At 42.6% G+C, this 16,069-nt stretch overlaps 1 protein-coding gene across 1 annotated transcript in view; it reads right to left on the bottom strand.

Annotated features, from left to right (window-relative positions):
* Positions 1-17: 17 nt before the first annotated feature.
* The window catches only part of LOC140065429 (uncharacterized), a 37,728-nt gene continuing 21,676 nt past the window's right edge, over positions 18-16,069 (bottom strand). The window contains exons 4-5 of the mRNA XM_072113051.1: positions 14,729-15,606; positions 18-1,621 (exon numbers count right to left, since the gene is read on the bottom strand). Coding sequence (XP_071969152.1) covers positions 840-1,621; positions 14,729-15,606 — 1,660 coding nt within the window. The 3' untranslated portion in view covers positions 18-839. The remainder of the gene's footprint in view (positions 1,622-14,728; positions 15,607-16,069) is intronic.

The raw sequence follows: 16,069 nt of genomic DNA, 5'->3' as shown, positions 1-16,069 counted from the left end.
GTGAGGTATCTCACTAGAACGCTTCTTCACACTGCCCCGAAAATAATACTGCACCATTTTTATGTTTTGCTTTCATGGATTTGTGGGGGTTCAGTATCACCTAGACAATATTTTGAAATACGTCTCTTGAATTTCTGCTGAGACGGAGAGCTTATGGGTTAAAACGGCAGCCTTATCGCAGAAATAATCTTTTGAGGTATGAGAAAATATTTGAGAATATCGTATACATGTAGCAACGATTTTCATAAATGAGATTGCAGTCTTTCTCTGCGATTCTCATTCTATTCTTTATTGATAAAAATAAAAGAAAAAGTTTTAGTTTTTTGAGAATGGATTTAACATTTACCGTACAGATACAAGAAAATCCATGACTACATATCCAAGCAGTGTACGACAAGTCAGAGTCTCCTGGAGGACAGAAGTCATTAGTGGAGGCCCCAGCGAGATGTCACTCACTTCACTTGATGATAAAGAAGATGTGATTCGTGGCTACAATATTTTGTAGACTTGAATGTGAGTGGGATTTTGTCTTTGTGTGAGATTCTTTGAAGAGTAGGCACATGGAAGAATTTACCCCCAACATCAATTCCACAACCATTTATAAACCTGCAGAAATCATCTGGTTGCTGCTTTGCTTTTGTGCTGCGATTTTGCTGCCCTGATGCTCAACTTTTGTACTGCAAAATCCACTGCAGGTCCAAAATCCATGTGCAATATGCTGTATGTGTGAGCTCCGGGAAATATATGGTTTCTAAGTGACCACTGATCATTAACTATATGTAACTTAATAGGTTGAATAGATCAAACATTTCCCACATAATAGCCAAGGAAATGGGTTCTTATGTGTGTTTCCCACATGTCTCTTTCCTTGTGTGAATTCTTTGATGACCAACAAGAACTGATTTTAGGCTAAAACTTTTCCCACATTCTGAACATGAAAATGGCTTCTCCCCTGTGTGGATTGTCTGATGTTTACCAAGATTTACTTTTAGGGTAAAACTTTTCCCACATTCTGAACATGAAAACGGCTTCTCCCCTGTGTGAATTCTCTGATGTCTAACAAGACATGTTTTTCGGTTAAAATATTTCCCACATTCCAAACATAAAAATGGCCTCTCCCCAGTGTGAATTCTTTGATGTTTAACAAGATCATATTTTTGGATAAAACTTTTCCCACATTCTGAACATAAAAATGGCTTCACCCCAGTGTGAATTCTCTGATGTTTAACAAGACTTGATTTTAGGCTAAAACTTTTCCCACACTCTGAACATGAAATTGGATTCTCCCCTGTGTGAATTCTCTGATGTTCAACAAGATCTGATTTTTGGATAAAACATTTACCACAAGCTGAACATGAAAATGGCTTTTCTCCAGTGTGAATTCTCTGATGTTTAACAAGATTAGATTTTTTGATAAAACATTTCCCACATTCTGAACATGAAAATGGCTTCTCCCCAGTGTGAAATCTCTGATGTTCAACAAGATCTGATTTTTGGATAAAACATTTCCCACATTCTGAACATAAAAATGGCTTCTCCCCTGTGTGAATTCTCTGATGTCTAAGAAGATGTGATTTTCGGATAAAACATTTCCCACATTCCGAACATGAAAATGGCTTCTCTTCTGCGTGAATTAGTTGTTGTTCAATATCATCTTGTTTCCATGTCTGTGATGATGAAAAAGATTGGTCAAATAACAAAGAAACAGGTGAAAGATCATTGCTGTGTAGTGCTGAGGATGGATCTCTCTCTTCATATGTATCTCCTGTGACTTCAATTTCTTCTACTTTAAAATCTGAAGATATCAGACGTCCCTCGGAGCTCCGGTTGCAGTCATCTGCCAAGAAAACAAAACATTTTATAATATTTTGATATTTTATAGAGACCCTTTCTAGGTTGCTGATGATCTTCCGATCCTTCCTGATCCGAGCTCCTTTGTAGAACGATCAGTAAGTTTGTGTTGGGCAAAGGGGCGAGTAATACAGGCAGTCCCCAGGTTACATACAAGATAGGGTCCGGAGGTTTGTTCTTAAGTTGAATTTGAAGTCGAAACTGTATATTTTATAATTGAAGTTCTAGACAATTTTTTTATTGTCCCAGTGACCATTGGAGTTTCAAAATTTTTTGCTGAAATGGGGACAAGCATTATCAATAAAGCTTCATTACAGACACCTTACGGCTGATCAGTGCAGTCTGGAACTTAAGTAAAGCTTCCAGGGAGGTCACCAGAGGTCACAGTGGGCAGAGGAGTCCTTCTGTAACTAGGGGTCGTCTATAAGTCGGGTGTCCTTAAGTAGGGGACCGCCTGTATGCTTTATCCATTACCAGCCTCAGGTGGAAGGTCTTTCCTCTTGTAACAAACAGAACCCAGGAGCGGTTATAGATTTGGGCTATAATTTAAACCACTTTCTGGCTTGTTCTACAATAAAACACCTGGGGTTGCTTTGAACTTGCCCAATTTTTGGAAAAGTGGCATCAAGGACACAGACTAAGAAAAAGTTACAAATGTTGGAATAACAATGGAAATGCAAACAAAAATGTTTGATAAATTCTTACTTAGTACTTTAATCCCTTAAAGGGGATTCTCATTTTCCCAAATTAATTGTTTGCATGATGAAAATTCAGACATTTTTCCAATATCTTTTCTGTATCAATCCCGCAGGGTTTTCTAGATCTCTGCTTGCTGTTGTTCTAAAGCTTCTATGTTTACTCCTTGTGTATAGAAATCTGATCATGATAACATAGGTGCCCAGATCATTAGTATCATAGAGAGTAAGGAGAGCTGTGTGTTATAACGAGCTGTGCACCTGTGTGACCATGGTCAGATTTCTATCCACTGGAAATAGACAATGAAGCTTTCTATAGAATGGCAGAGGTCTAGAAACCGCAAAGAATTGATAAAGAAAGTATATTGGAAAATTGTATAACTTTTTCCTTACACAAACCATATCAAATATTTGCTGAAAGTGGACAACCCCTTTAAGGCTCAGCCCCATTCTTCATTATCTGACATGAGTCGCTTTATGTGGTTATAACTTTTTAACACTTTAACCCCTTCCTGACGCGCACCATAAGAGCACAGCGGTACACACATTATTTGCCAGCTCATGATTGGAGCCGGCGGTGTTAACCCATTCACATGCCGTGAACATGTAAGGTTCTTGTAAAGTAGATTGGACCCCCCCCCCCCCAGGCCGCTTACTGGGGGGATCCGATCCTTCGATGGCAGACTGGAGCCTGACCATGGCCCCGGGGCTGCGCACTCTCCTCCAGGAGTCGACCATGCCTCCAGCAGGACCCGGCTGAAATCCAATGCGCATGTGCACTGAGAGTGTTGACAACCAGCAGCTTGACACCTTCCTTAGAGGCATATTTAAGAACATCTTGGGAGCACCATCCAACTCCCCAGTGGAGCTAGACAGGGCACACTGAGCTCTCGGCACGATACGTCTGCAGAACTCTGACGCTGAAACTTCAGAAATTCCTTTGTGACTGATTAGCGCCTTGAAGGTCCTTCACCCACAGTCTCGAGACTATACCTACTACTCCCCTGTCCACCGGTCGTACAGCCAGTTCGATATGTTTTTATAAGTTATCATGCTTGTCAAGGCTTGGGTTCAGTGAACCCCCTGGACAGCCGCAGGGGATGACACAAGCCAACACCTGGGAAATCGGTCTTCACCAGAGCCCGCCGCAACGCAGGATGGTCTTGCTGCAGCGTGGTGCCACCAGGTCGTTCCACAGGTGCGACTAGCCCCCGGTGGCAGCCAAGGTCGAGGTACAGGTACGGCAGACAGTCTCACGCTCAGAAGACGACAGATGTTCAGGGCAGGTGGCAGAGGTGCAGAGTCAGGAACGGAGCAGGAGAACAAGGCTGGCAGAACAGGAGCAACATCAGGGTCAGGTCCGGGGTCACAACAGGAGATCAATGCAGAAGAGGGAATGGAGACGGGAACAGGAACAGGGAACGCAATAGAAGCCTTCTCTAAGGCAGTGAGCTCAAAGATCCGGCAGGGAATGTTGGGAGCAGCCGGCTTAAATAGGAAACCAGATCTCCGGCGCCAGGTAGTGCAATTACTTACAATATACTCAGGGACTCTGAGCCATCTCTTCCTATACAATGGGAGACCCTAAAGGGTATGATTCAATTAAAACTGATCAAGCACGGGGCTCGTTTGAAGCGGGAGAAGTCGGCCAAGACCTTGGCATTAAAATCCATTCCCTATAACAGAGTCATAAGAACTTGGGTCTCTGGGCGTTCTGAATGAGCTGTTAAACACTCATGACGAGCTGAAAGAGCTGTTAAACCAGCGATACCTGTGCTTTCAAGACGGAATAAGCGGTTCTTTTATGAATACTCTAATACTTTTATGCAATCTAGCTTGTCATGGCTCAAAAATGTTTTTTTTGTAAAAAAAAAAAATTGTGTATAATGTTATGTATCAATGTGGGAATAGACACCAGTGGGAACGCATGTGATCGGTAACCAGAACCTGGTATTTTGCATTAAAACAATGGAATACATCGGGTTCTAGTTACTGATCTCATGTGTTTCCAACGTAAAAACAGCATCAACTATGTAATAGATTTTATACTTTATTTTTTTTTTTTGGTGTTCAGCGTATAGCCTAATAAACATCTTATTTTTATTCTATGGTTCAATACAATTAAGGGGCTACCATACTTAGATATTTTTTTCTTACATTTTACTAAATTGCTCATAATAAAACCTAATATGGTGAAAATAATAATAATAATTCTTTATTTATATAGCGCACACAGATTATGCAGCGCTTCACAAGCATGACAAATTGGTCCCTGTCCCATGGGGCTCACAATCAAATCAACCTAACAGTATGTTTTGGAGTGTGGGAGGAAACCGGAGTACCCGGAGGAAACCCACGCAAACACAGAGAGAACATACAAACTCTTTGCAGATGTTGACCTGGGTGGGATTCGAACCCAGGACCCCAGCGCTGCAAGGTAGAAATGCTACTCACTCATCCACAGTGCCACCCTAATCTATCGTCCTTGCATTGTCGTCTTCCAGGTGGCTTTACATTTTATTTTTTTTGTCTACGGAGCTGGTTGATGGCTTGTTTTTAGCTACACATGTAGTACTTGGCACCAGTATCATTCTGGAGTACATATGTTTTAATGAACACTTTTTATTGCATCATAATCATAATTTTTGGCAGGTTTTTAACAGTTTTTTTACAGCGTTCATTGTGAATGTTCAATAATTATTTATATTTATTTTACGGGTTATTACAGACGCAGTGATACTATATGTGTGGGGATTGGTAATGATTTTGACCTTTGTCATATTTATCTGATTGATTGTTCATGATATATATGGTATTAGCTGTGTCAGCCTATGCACATGCACATCGTGGGGGAGAGACCCCTGCCAGGCAGTTTAAATGCTGTGGTTACGATGAACGTTAAACACCCGGGATCAGAGCTCACTCCGCAATTTTATTAATTTAATAGTTTAGTGTTTATTTAAAAACATTTTTTACTTGGCCCAATATGGGACATGAAGCAGCAATCATTAATTTGCTTGTTCATTATATTACCCTGCAATACGGATGTATTTCACAGGTTAACACACCCCATTGGAGCTCAACCCGATCGGAACTCGATCCGACCAGGGGTGTTACATGGGGATGTAAGTTACTGACAGATGCTGACTGGCTGATTTTTCCAATGCCGCTAAAGCTCCAATGATGAGCTGCACCGGCATCGGCTCCATGACGTACTATTACTGCACTGAGCACTAAGGGGTTACATTTAGAAGGTGATGCTCTTGTGCTTTCAGGAGATCTAGTACATGTTCATACTGACCTGGCAGCTCCGTCTCTTCCTTCACGTCCCCGGGGATCAGTATTGCTGCAGGAAACACAGAGACTGAATTCCTTCTTTCCATACAGATAATGAAAGGACGTGTGGATTTAGTCCTGTCTATTACCTGCTGATGTGAGGGGCTGGTGGTCCTCCATCATGACGTCCTTGTACACATCTTTGTGTCCTTCTAAATACTCCCACTCCTCCATGGAGAAATAGACAGCCACATCCTGACATCTTATAGGAACCTGACACACACAATGATCCCGTCATCACCCAGATCCCGTCATAGCGTTACTGTATAATGTCCCAGCATTCCCAGCAGTGTCACCTCTCCAGTCAGCAGCTCCATCATCTTGTGGGTGACTTCTAGGATCTTCTGCTCATTGATGTCATCATGTATCAGGGGGTGAGGTGGAGGAGCCGGGATTGGGCTCAGGGTTCTCCCCCGTCCTTCATACACAGGGGCCTGACAGCGCCCACTAGAGGTCTTCCTCACTACTGTGTAATCCTGGTTATGGAGAGACACATTGATAAATCTCCCTCCATACATTTCCAGAATCTCTCACCTCTCCAGTCCTATCATCTGTTATTCCCATAGATAATGATGTAATGTGACCTCATCACAATCTCTCACCTCTCCAGTAATATAGAAGAGAATCTCTAGGGTGAGCTGGAAGATTCTCTCCACCCTCGTGTCCTTCTCATTTCCCATCCTTGAGGGGCCAATTGTGAAAAGGAGAAGAGATTAGTAAAGGATCCTATAATGTAGAAACCTGATGAGACAAATTATATCAACAATTGAAGAAATCTTTAGTGGACAAGGGTTGCACCGATACCAGAAACTTGAGTACGTTACCGATACTAGGAAAAGTTGCCCGATACTTTCCAGAAAAAAAACATGTATTATCTGGGTTGAATGTTTAGGGTGCGGTCACATGGGGTGATTACATTGTGTTTAGAAATGCAATGCAAATGTCTGGGGGCTCAGCCCAATCACATATGTGTTTCCAATGAGACGCCTGCAGTCAGTAACGATCACGGTGAAAGTTTTCCTGGAAATGTTAATATAAAATGTATAATTTATTTTGTATCTTATATATTTTTATTAATGTATATAATGTATGAATGAGCAGATAGTGTAGTGATATGTAGAGATGTGAGAAGATGCGTCTCTATATACCAGAGCCTGGAGCTGGTGTCACAGTGTAACTATATGGAAGCTCTTAGTCCAGAAACTTCTCCCAGTGACAACCAGTAAGTTATTTAATGATAACTTGGAGACATTACATGGTGACAGCCGCCGCCGCTCTCTTCTTATGGGCCCGGTCACCCCCTCCCCGTATCCCTGTAACCCTGATAGAAGAGCCGCGACCCCTCACCTCCTCCTGCACAGCCGCCTCCACATACAGGACCTGTGATGATGTCATAGTCATGTGACCAGCCCCATGTGTGTGGGCGGAGTTATGGGGTCACATGTCCAGGTCTGACAGGATTCTCTGCTCAGAGGATTCAGCGTTACCTCAGGATGTACAGAGAGTCTGCAGCAGAGCTGTGTGTGTATAATGTGTGTATAGCAGAGCTGTGTGTGTATAATGTGTGTATAGCAGAGCTGTGTGTGTATAATGTGTGTATAGCGGAGCTGTGTGTGTGTATAATGTGTGTATAGCAGAGCTGTGTGTGTATAATGTGTGTATAGCAGAACTGTGTGTGTATAATATGTGTATAGCAGGACTGTGTGTGTATAATGTGTGTATAGCGGAGCTGTGTGTGTGTATAATGTGTGTATAGCAGAGCTGTGTGTGTATAATGTGTGTATAGCGGAGCTGTGTGCGTATAATGTGTGTATAGAGGAGCTGTGTGTGGATAATGTGTGTATAGCGGAGCTGTGTGTGTGTATAATGTGTGTATAGCGGAGCTGTGTGTGTATAATGTGTGTATAGCGGAGCTGTGTGTGTGTATAATGTGTGTGTAGCGGTGCTGTGTGTGTATAATGTGTGTATAGCGGAGCTGTGTGTGTATAATGTGTGTATAGCGGAGCTGTGTGTGTATAATGTCTGTATAGTGGAGCTCTGTGTGTGTATAATGTGTGTATAGTGGAGCTGTGTGTGTGTATAATGTGTGTATAGCGGAGCTGTGTGTGTGTATAATGTGTGTATAGCGGAGCTGTGTGTGTGTATAATGTGTGTATAGCGGAGCTGTGTGTGTGTATAATGTGTGTATAGCGGAGCTGTGTGTGTATAATGTGTGTATAGCGGAGCTGTGTGTGTATAATGTGTGTATAGCGGAGCTGTGTGTGTATAATGTGTGTATAGCGGAGCTGTGTGTGTGTATAATGTGTGTATAGCGGAGCTGTGTGTGTATAAAGTGTGTATAGCGGAGCTGTGTGTGTGTATAATGTGTGTATAGCGGAGCTGTGTGTGTATAATGTGTGTATAGCGGAGCTGTGTGTGTATAATGTCTGTATAGTGGAGCTGTGTGTGTGTATAATGTGTGTATAGTGGAGCTGTGTGTGTGTATAATGTGTGTATAGCGGAGCTGTGTGTGTGTATAATGTGTGTATAGCGGAGCTGTGTGTGTGTATAATGTGTGTATAGCGGAGCTGTGTGTGTGTATAATGTGTGTATAGCGGAGCTGTGTGTGTGTATAATGTGTGTATAGCGGAGCTGTGTGTGTATAAAGTGTGTATAGCGGAGCTGTGTGTGTGTATAATGTGTGTATAGCGGAGCTGTGTGTGTGTATAATGTGTGTATAGCGGAGCTGTGTGTGTGTATAATGTGTGTATAGCGGAGCTGTGTGTGTATAAAGTGTGTATAGCGGAGCTGTGTGTGTGTATAATGTGTGTATAGCGGAGCTGTGTGTGTATAATGTGTGTGTAGCGGAGCTGTGTGTGTATAATGTGTGTATAGCGGAGCTGTGTGTGTATAATGTGTGTATAGCGGAGCTGTGTGTGTATAATGTGTGTATAGCGGAGCTGTGTGTGTATAATGTGTGTATAGCGGAGCTGTGTGTGTATAATGTGTGTATAGCGGAGCTGTGTGTGTATAATGTGTGTATAGCGGAGCTGTGTTTGTGTATAATGTCTGTATAGCGGAGCTGTGTTTGTGTATAATGTCTGTATAGCGGAGCTGTGTGTGTATAATGTCTGTATAACGGAGCTGTGTGTGTATAATGTGTGTATAGCGGAGCTGTGTTTGTGTATAATGTCTGTATAGCGGAGCTGTGTGTGTATATTGTCTGTATAACGGGGCTGTGTATGTGTATAATGTGTGTATAGCGGAGCTGTGTGTGTCAGGGCAGGGACCACATCATCAGGGTGATATCTCTCATGTTTGATGTCTCTACATCTCCCGGGGCTTCCCCTGACCCATGGTCTCTATGTTATTCATTTAAATCATTTTTATAACATCCCCCATGACGGCCCACTTTAAGGATGCCCCTTGACCTCTGTAGGGACAGGAAGCAGAGAGGTTAAAGGCCTCCCACCCGCATCCTCCCGCCAGTGTCTACCAAATAACTACACCGGAGGAAGATACAACACAAATTTATTTTGCATGTTTAGAGTCACATACATTAAATAACAGAAAATAAGTGAGGGAAAATATATAGGCTGTCATGGAGGACTAGAGAGGGTCTCTCTCCTCCTAAGGGGGGGGGGGCGTTATTTTTCTACATTTTTCTTTTTTCACTTACCTGGGGTCATGCGGATTGCGGTCTAAGTTCCCCTCCAGACTGGTCCTCGGTCGGTGCGCCAGGTGCGGGCCTTCCCTTGATCCTCTTTAGTCCACCGTCCTTCTCCGGTGGCCAGGTGGATCGTGGCCTATGCTAGAAAATGTAACGTGTCTACACTCCCAACCGGATTCTTATAAGAAACCTATCTGTAGATCCTGTATCGAGGAGTGCATGCGCGAGAGAAAGACGTCCTTCATGGACAAATTAAAAACATTTATTGAGGAAAAGGTGGTTTCTTCAGTTGCCGCTGCTACTCAGGGAGCTCCCCTGCCGAAAAAGACAAGAGTGGTGACAGTCTCCTCTTCAGAGGAGTAAGAAGGCTGCGCTTGTGACTCCCCCTCTTGCTCCTTTGAAGAAGAACAGGATCCTCAGGACCCCGATCAGAGATCCGATTCCTGCCATTTATTCCATAATGATGAGCTGGATAACCTTCTGAAGGCTATGCGTGAAACTCTGGATTTAGAAGATGAGATTCATACTTTATTTCGTGAAGATGAGTTATTCGGCGGTTTAAAAGCCAAAAAACATTGTGTCTTTCCAATCAACGACACCCATAGGGGGTTAATTTGGGAAGAATGGAAAGATCCTGAGAAAAATTTTAGGAAGCGATCAGGAATAATCCATGGATTGGGACTCCTTCCCCAAGGTAGACGTTCAGGTGTCTAAGGTCTCCAAGAAGATGGATCTTCCCTTTCGAGGATTCAGCCCAACTTAGAAATCCAATGGATAGGAAGTCAGAGGCCCTTTTGAAGAAGGCTTGGGAGACTTCAATGCTTAGCCTCAAATCAAATTTATCTGCCACATCGATTGCAAGAACTCTCTACTTCTGGCTAGGGAAATTGGAATCACACATCCTGATGTGTGGGCACCCCTAGAGAAGCCTTGTTGGAGAGCATTCCATTACTAAGATCAGCCACCGCGTTTCGCCTTTCTGATTGTTTGGAACATCTGGAAAACAGCTTGTTCAGAGAAGACAAGGTGAGTGATACCACCAGTCTTGTCTCCTGCCACCTGTAAAGCCTCCTGCAGCCATTCATGTGTGGGGCGGCTTCTCAGCCAAGGGAATCGGCTCTCTCACAGTCTTGCCTAAAAACACGTCCATGAATAAAGAATGGGACCAGAATGTCCTCCAAGAGCAACTTCTCCCAACCCTCCAGGAGCAGATGGTGATGAGCAATGCCTTCTCCAGCATGATGGAGCACCTGCCATAAAGCAAAGGTGAGAACTAAATGGCTCAGGGAAAAAACATAGAGATTTTGGGGTGCACCAGCGTATGATAGCCCCGCCGCTGCAAATTCGCAGCCCGGGCTGCCAGTTGCGCAGCGCTTATTCTACGCCAGGCAGGGCCTGGCATAGAAAAAGCCGCAACCGGCGACTTTTCACGTATGAAAAGTCGCCGGCAGCAGCGAGTGCGCAGGCGCGGGGACAGTAACGCCCCGCGCCGGCCCACTCCCATCCGGCCGCGCCCCCCTTCACGCGGATTGGGGAAAATAATCTCAAAAGCTAGCAATAAGCTAGCATTTGCAATTATTTCAGGGCCTCTGCGCCACTGGCGGTGCGCAGAGGACCTGATAAATATCCCCCTTTGTGTCCATGGCCTGGAAACTCCACAGATCTTATCCCATTGAGAACTTGTGGTCAATCATCAAGAGACGGGTAGACAAACAAAAACCAACAAATTGTGACAAAATGCAACCACCGATTGTGCAAGAATGGACGGCTATCAGTCAGGATTTGGTCCATAAGGTGATGGAGAGCTGCCAGGGAGAATTGCAGAGGTCCTGAAGAAGAAGGGGCAACACTGCAAATACTGACTTGCTGCAGTAACTCCTTCTAACTGTCAATAAAAGCTTTTGTTACCCATAGGCTACATTCACACTACTGTATGGAAGACGTATATATGGCTGATGTATATACTGCCGATATACGTCCTCCATAGACAGCAATGAGCGCACGGCGTCCTACGGGAGCGGTACGATGCAGCACATGTGCGGCACCGTACCGCTCCGTACCCGGGAAAAAGATAGGACCTGTCCTATCTTTTCCCGTAATACGGCGCCGTGCGCCATGCGCTCACCTCCTCCTCCTCTCCCCGTGCACTGCCGTTGCCCGGTACGGGCGGGCAACGGCAGTGTGAATATAGCCATAATATAATTGCACTTGTATTTCTGTATGTGATAAAAACATCTGACAAACCAGAGGGCAATGTGAAATTCATGTAAAATTATAATATTTGCGTCACTCACAAAACTTATGGCCATCATTGTAGAGACAGGCAACTATGTTACACATCACCAAGAGACAAGTGGCCATGTTACAAATTAGCTAGAGACAGGCAGCCATGTGTCAGGATTTGAACCGGCGTCCTTTGGCCTTTCTGGTCGGTTCTCCACCACTGTGCTGTGTGGATTGATATTTTATAGCTGTCTTTTTGTAATTGTTGTTTCTGCATTACCTGCTGGCTTTTCGGGTCTCATCTGTGGTAGTTTGTATTATCTTATCAGGAGTGGCCGGGCTCCATTTAAGGCTGGTTTTGTTATTCAGCATTTGTTAGGTATTGTTGTATCTCCAGCTTATCCCTGGCTCTGTTCTGTTGGAACATCTATACTTCCTATAACTTTGGCTGTGCTGAGAGATTATTAAGTTTGTCTGTTCTCTTGTATGCACTCACCACTTTCCTGTCTGTTCCCCTGTATGCACTCACCACTTTCCTGTCTGTTCTCCTGTATGCACTCACCACTTTCCTGTCTGTTCCCCTTTGTCTGTGTTTATGTAATTGTAAGTGCCTTGTGGACCTGCTCTGGTTGTTCCCTGTTATTTCTTTCCTCTCTATTGCCTCCTCCTTGTATTCAGTTTCCGATGTGTGTCTGAGTGAATGCTGGGGTATTGGTAGTTCGCCAAGTTTTACTTGCAGCAATATTTTTGTTACAAATTTAGTACATCAGACCCTAGTTTCCTTAGAGAAGTTGTAGGGGTCTGGAACTAGCCTGGGTAAGCTGACCATCGCCTGCAGGATAGTAAGGGACAGTTTTCCCTTCCCCGTTTTCCTAATTTTAGCTGCTCTCTACACGGTTTTCATAATAGTAAAACTGCACCATTTTTTATGTTTTGCTTTCATGGACATGTCTTGTGGGCTCACCCAGCGCATACATGTGAAATAAATAATTATAAGAAAGTATATTTTCCATTTTATTAGAAAAAGCTGAAATAATCTTTAAAGTTATGAAAAAATAGTTGAGATTATCGTGTACATGAAGCAGTGATTTTTATAAATGATATCAGTCTTTCTCTAGTAGTGTACATTTGTACCGTGTTAGCCATGGAGAGCAGAAGAAGAGTGAAGAAATCAGGCGATACCTTTTTGAGGCTAACTGAGTATATTTGATGGTGAGCTTTCGAGAATACTAGATCTCTTCGTCAGACATGATGTTATGCATGAAACAGAAAATTCACAGCATTTTATACACACTAAACAGTGATCATCAAAGGATATTAAAAAAACCTCTAAAACAACAGATTGATAAAAACAGGGACATCTTATTTACAACAGGATGGCAATAAAAACATTAAAAACCTATGAGGCGAGACACATGAGCCCTGGCTCTTATCTGCTTGTGGCCTCCAGGTCAGAGGTAGGAGGTCATGAAGCTGGCATGAATGTTAAGACCACTTTGCAAGGTGTTGAATCTCCTCATTAATTTATACTCCCATTTATACTCCAATTTATCTGGAGTGCCCTGAGACCTCCATCAGAAAATGGTACCTCACCTGCCTGCAAAGCAGGTGTAAAACATGCCAGCACATTTGCACGGGTGACCAGGTAGCTGTACCTCAATCACAGCAGGTACATCAGATCAAGGGAACCTTTTCCTGCAGGTCCTCTAATGTGGTCTACCTTATTATGTGTCAGCAGTGTCCAACCACAGGCCTTTATGTTGGAGAAACAGCTCAGAGACTCCATCAACGTATGAACTCACACAGGGCTGATATTAAAAATGAAAGGAAAGATCTGCCAGTAGCTGCACATTTCTCCAGAGAGGACCACACTATGGAAGATTTGCAGATTACTGTTTTAATGGGACATTTTAAGACACAGAGGGAAAGGAAAGAATGGGAGTATAAATTAATGAGGAGATTCAACACCTTGCAAAGTGGTCTTAACATTCATGCCAGCTTCATGACCTCCTACCTCTGACCTGGAGGCCACAAGCAGATAAGAGCCAGGGCTCATGTGTCTCGCCTCATAGGTTTTTAATGTTTTTATTGCCATCCTGTTGTAAATAAGATGTCCCTGTTTTTATCAATCTGTTGTTTTAGAGGTTTTTTTTAATATCCTTTGATGATCACTGTTTAGTGTGTATAAAATGCTGTGAATTTTCTGTTTCATGCATAACATCATGTCTGACGAAGAGAACTAGTATTCTCGAAAGCTCAACATCAAATATACTCAGTTAGCCTCAAAAAGGTATCGCCTGATTTCTTCACTCTTATCAGTCTTTCTCTGTGATTTTCATTCTCTTCTTTGTTGATAAAAAATAGAAAAACCTTTTTGGTTTTTTGAGTATGAAGGAAACATTTACTGTACAGATATGTGAAAATCCATGACTACATATCCAAGCAGTGTACGACAAGTCAGAGTCTCCTGGAGGACAAAAGTCATTAGTCAGAGGACAACAAGAACGACCAGTGGAGGCCCCAGCGAGATGTCACTCACTTCACTTGATGATGAAAAAGATGTGATTTGTGGCTACAATATTTTCTAGATTTGAATGTGAGTGGATTTTGTCTTTGTGTCTTTGAAGAGTAAGGCTATCTGCACACAGAATTTACCCCCAACATCAATTCCACAACCTGCAGAAATCATCTGGTTGCTGCTTTGCTTTTATGCTGCGATTCTGTTGCCCGATGCTCAACTTTTGTACCGCAAGATCCACTGTGCATCCAAAATCCATGTGCAATATGCTTTATGTGTGACCTCCGGGAAATATATGGTTTCTAAAGGACCACTGAGCATTGACTATATGTGACTTAATAGCTTGAATAGATCAAACATTTCGCACATAAACAAAGAAATGGCTTCTCTTTTGTGTGAGGACTCAGATGTTGATAAAATCTGATTAATCACTGCAACATTTCCCACAATCTAAACTTAAAAATGTCTTTTCCCTTGTGTGAATTCTCTGATGTCTGACAAGACTTGAATTATTGCTACAAGATTTCCCACATTCTGAACATGTAAATGGTTTCTCTCCTGTGTGAATTCTTTGATGCTTAATAAGATTTGATTTTTGGTAAAAACATTTCCCACATTCTGAACATGTAAATGGCTTCTCCCCAGTGTGAATTATTTGATGACTAGCAAGATCTGATTTTTGGAAAAAACATTTCCCACATTCTAAACACGAAAATGGCTTCTCCCCTGTGTGAATTCTCTGATGTTTAACAAGATTTGATTTTTGAAAAAAACATTTCCCACATTCTGAACATATAAATGGCTTCTCCCCTGTGTGAATTCTCTGATGACTAGTAAGATCTGGTTTTCGACTATAACATTTCCCACATTCTGAACAGGAAAATGGCTTCTCCCCAGTGTGAATTCTTTGATGTTTAACAAGGTCTGATTTTTGGATAAAACATTTCCCACATTCTGAACATAACAATGGCTTCTCCCCAGTGTGAATTCTCTGATGTTTAACAAGATTATCTTTTAGGTTAAAATATTTCCCACATTCTGAACATGAAAATGGCTTCTCCCCAGTGTGAATTCTCTGATGTTTAACAAGGTCTGATTTTTGGATAAAACATTTCCCACATTCTGAACATGAAAATGGCTTCTCCCCAGTGTGAATTCTCTGATGTTTAACAAGATCTGATTTTTTGAAAAAACATTTCCCACATTCTGAACACGAAAACGGCTTCTCCCCAGTATGATTTCTCTGATGTTCAACAAGATATGATTTTCGGTTAAAACATTTTCCACAGTCTGAACATGAAAATGGCTTCTCCCCAGTGTGAATTCTTTGATGACTAACAAGACCTGATTTTCGGCTAAAATATTTCCCACATTCTGAACATGAAAATCGCTTCTCTCCTGTGTGAATTAGTTGTTGTCCAATATCTAATTTGTGGATTACATCTCCTTTCCCAGTCTGTGATGATGAAAAAGATGGGTAACATAACAAAGAAACAGGTGGAGGACCATTGCTGTGTAGTGCTGAGGATGGATCTTTCTCTTCATATGTATCTCCTGTGACTTTAAATTCATCTGCTATAAAATCTGAAGATATCAGATGTCCCTCCGAGCTCCTGCTGCAGTCATCTGCCAAGGGAACATAAAATGTTATAATATTTTGATATTTCATAGAGACCCTTTCTAGGTTGCTGAAGATCTTCCAATCCTTCCTGACCCGAGCTCCTTTTTAGAACGATCAGAGCTCAGTAAGTTCGTGTTGGGCAAAGGGCTGAGCAATACACTTTATCCATTACCAGC

The sequence above is a fragment of the Engystomops pustulosus genome, chromosome 6, assembly GCF_040894005.1.
Source record: "Engystomops pustulosus chromosome 6, aEngPut4.maternal, whole genome shotgun sequence".
Lineage (NCBI taxonomy): Eukaryota > Metazoa > Chordata > Amphibia > Anura > Leptodactylidae > Engystomops > Engystomops pustulosus.
This window is presented reverse-complemented; position numbering and strand designations above follow the sequence as displayed.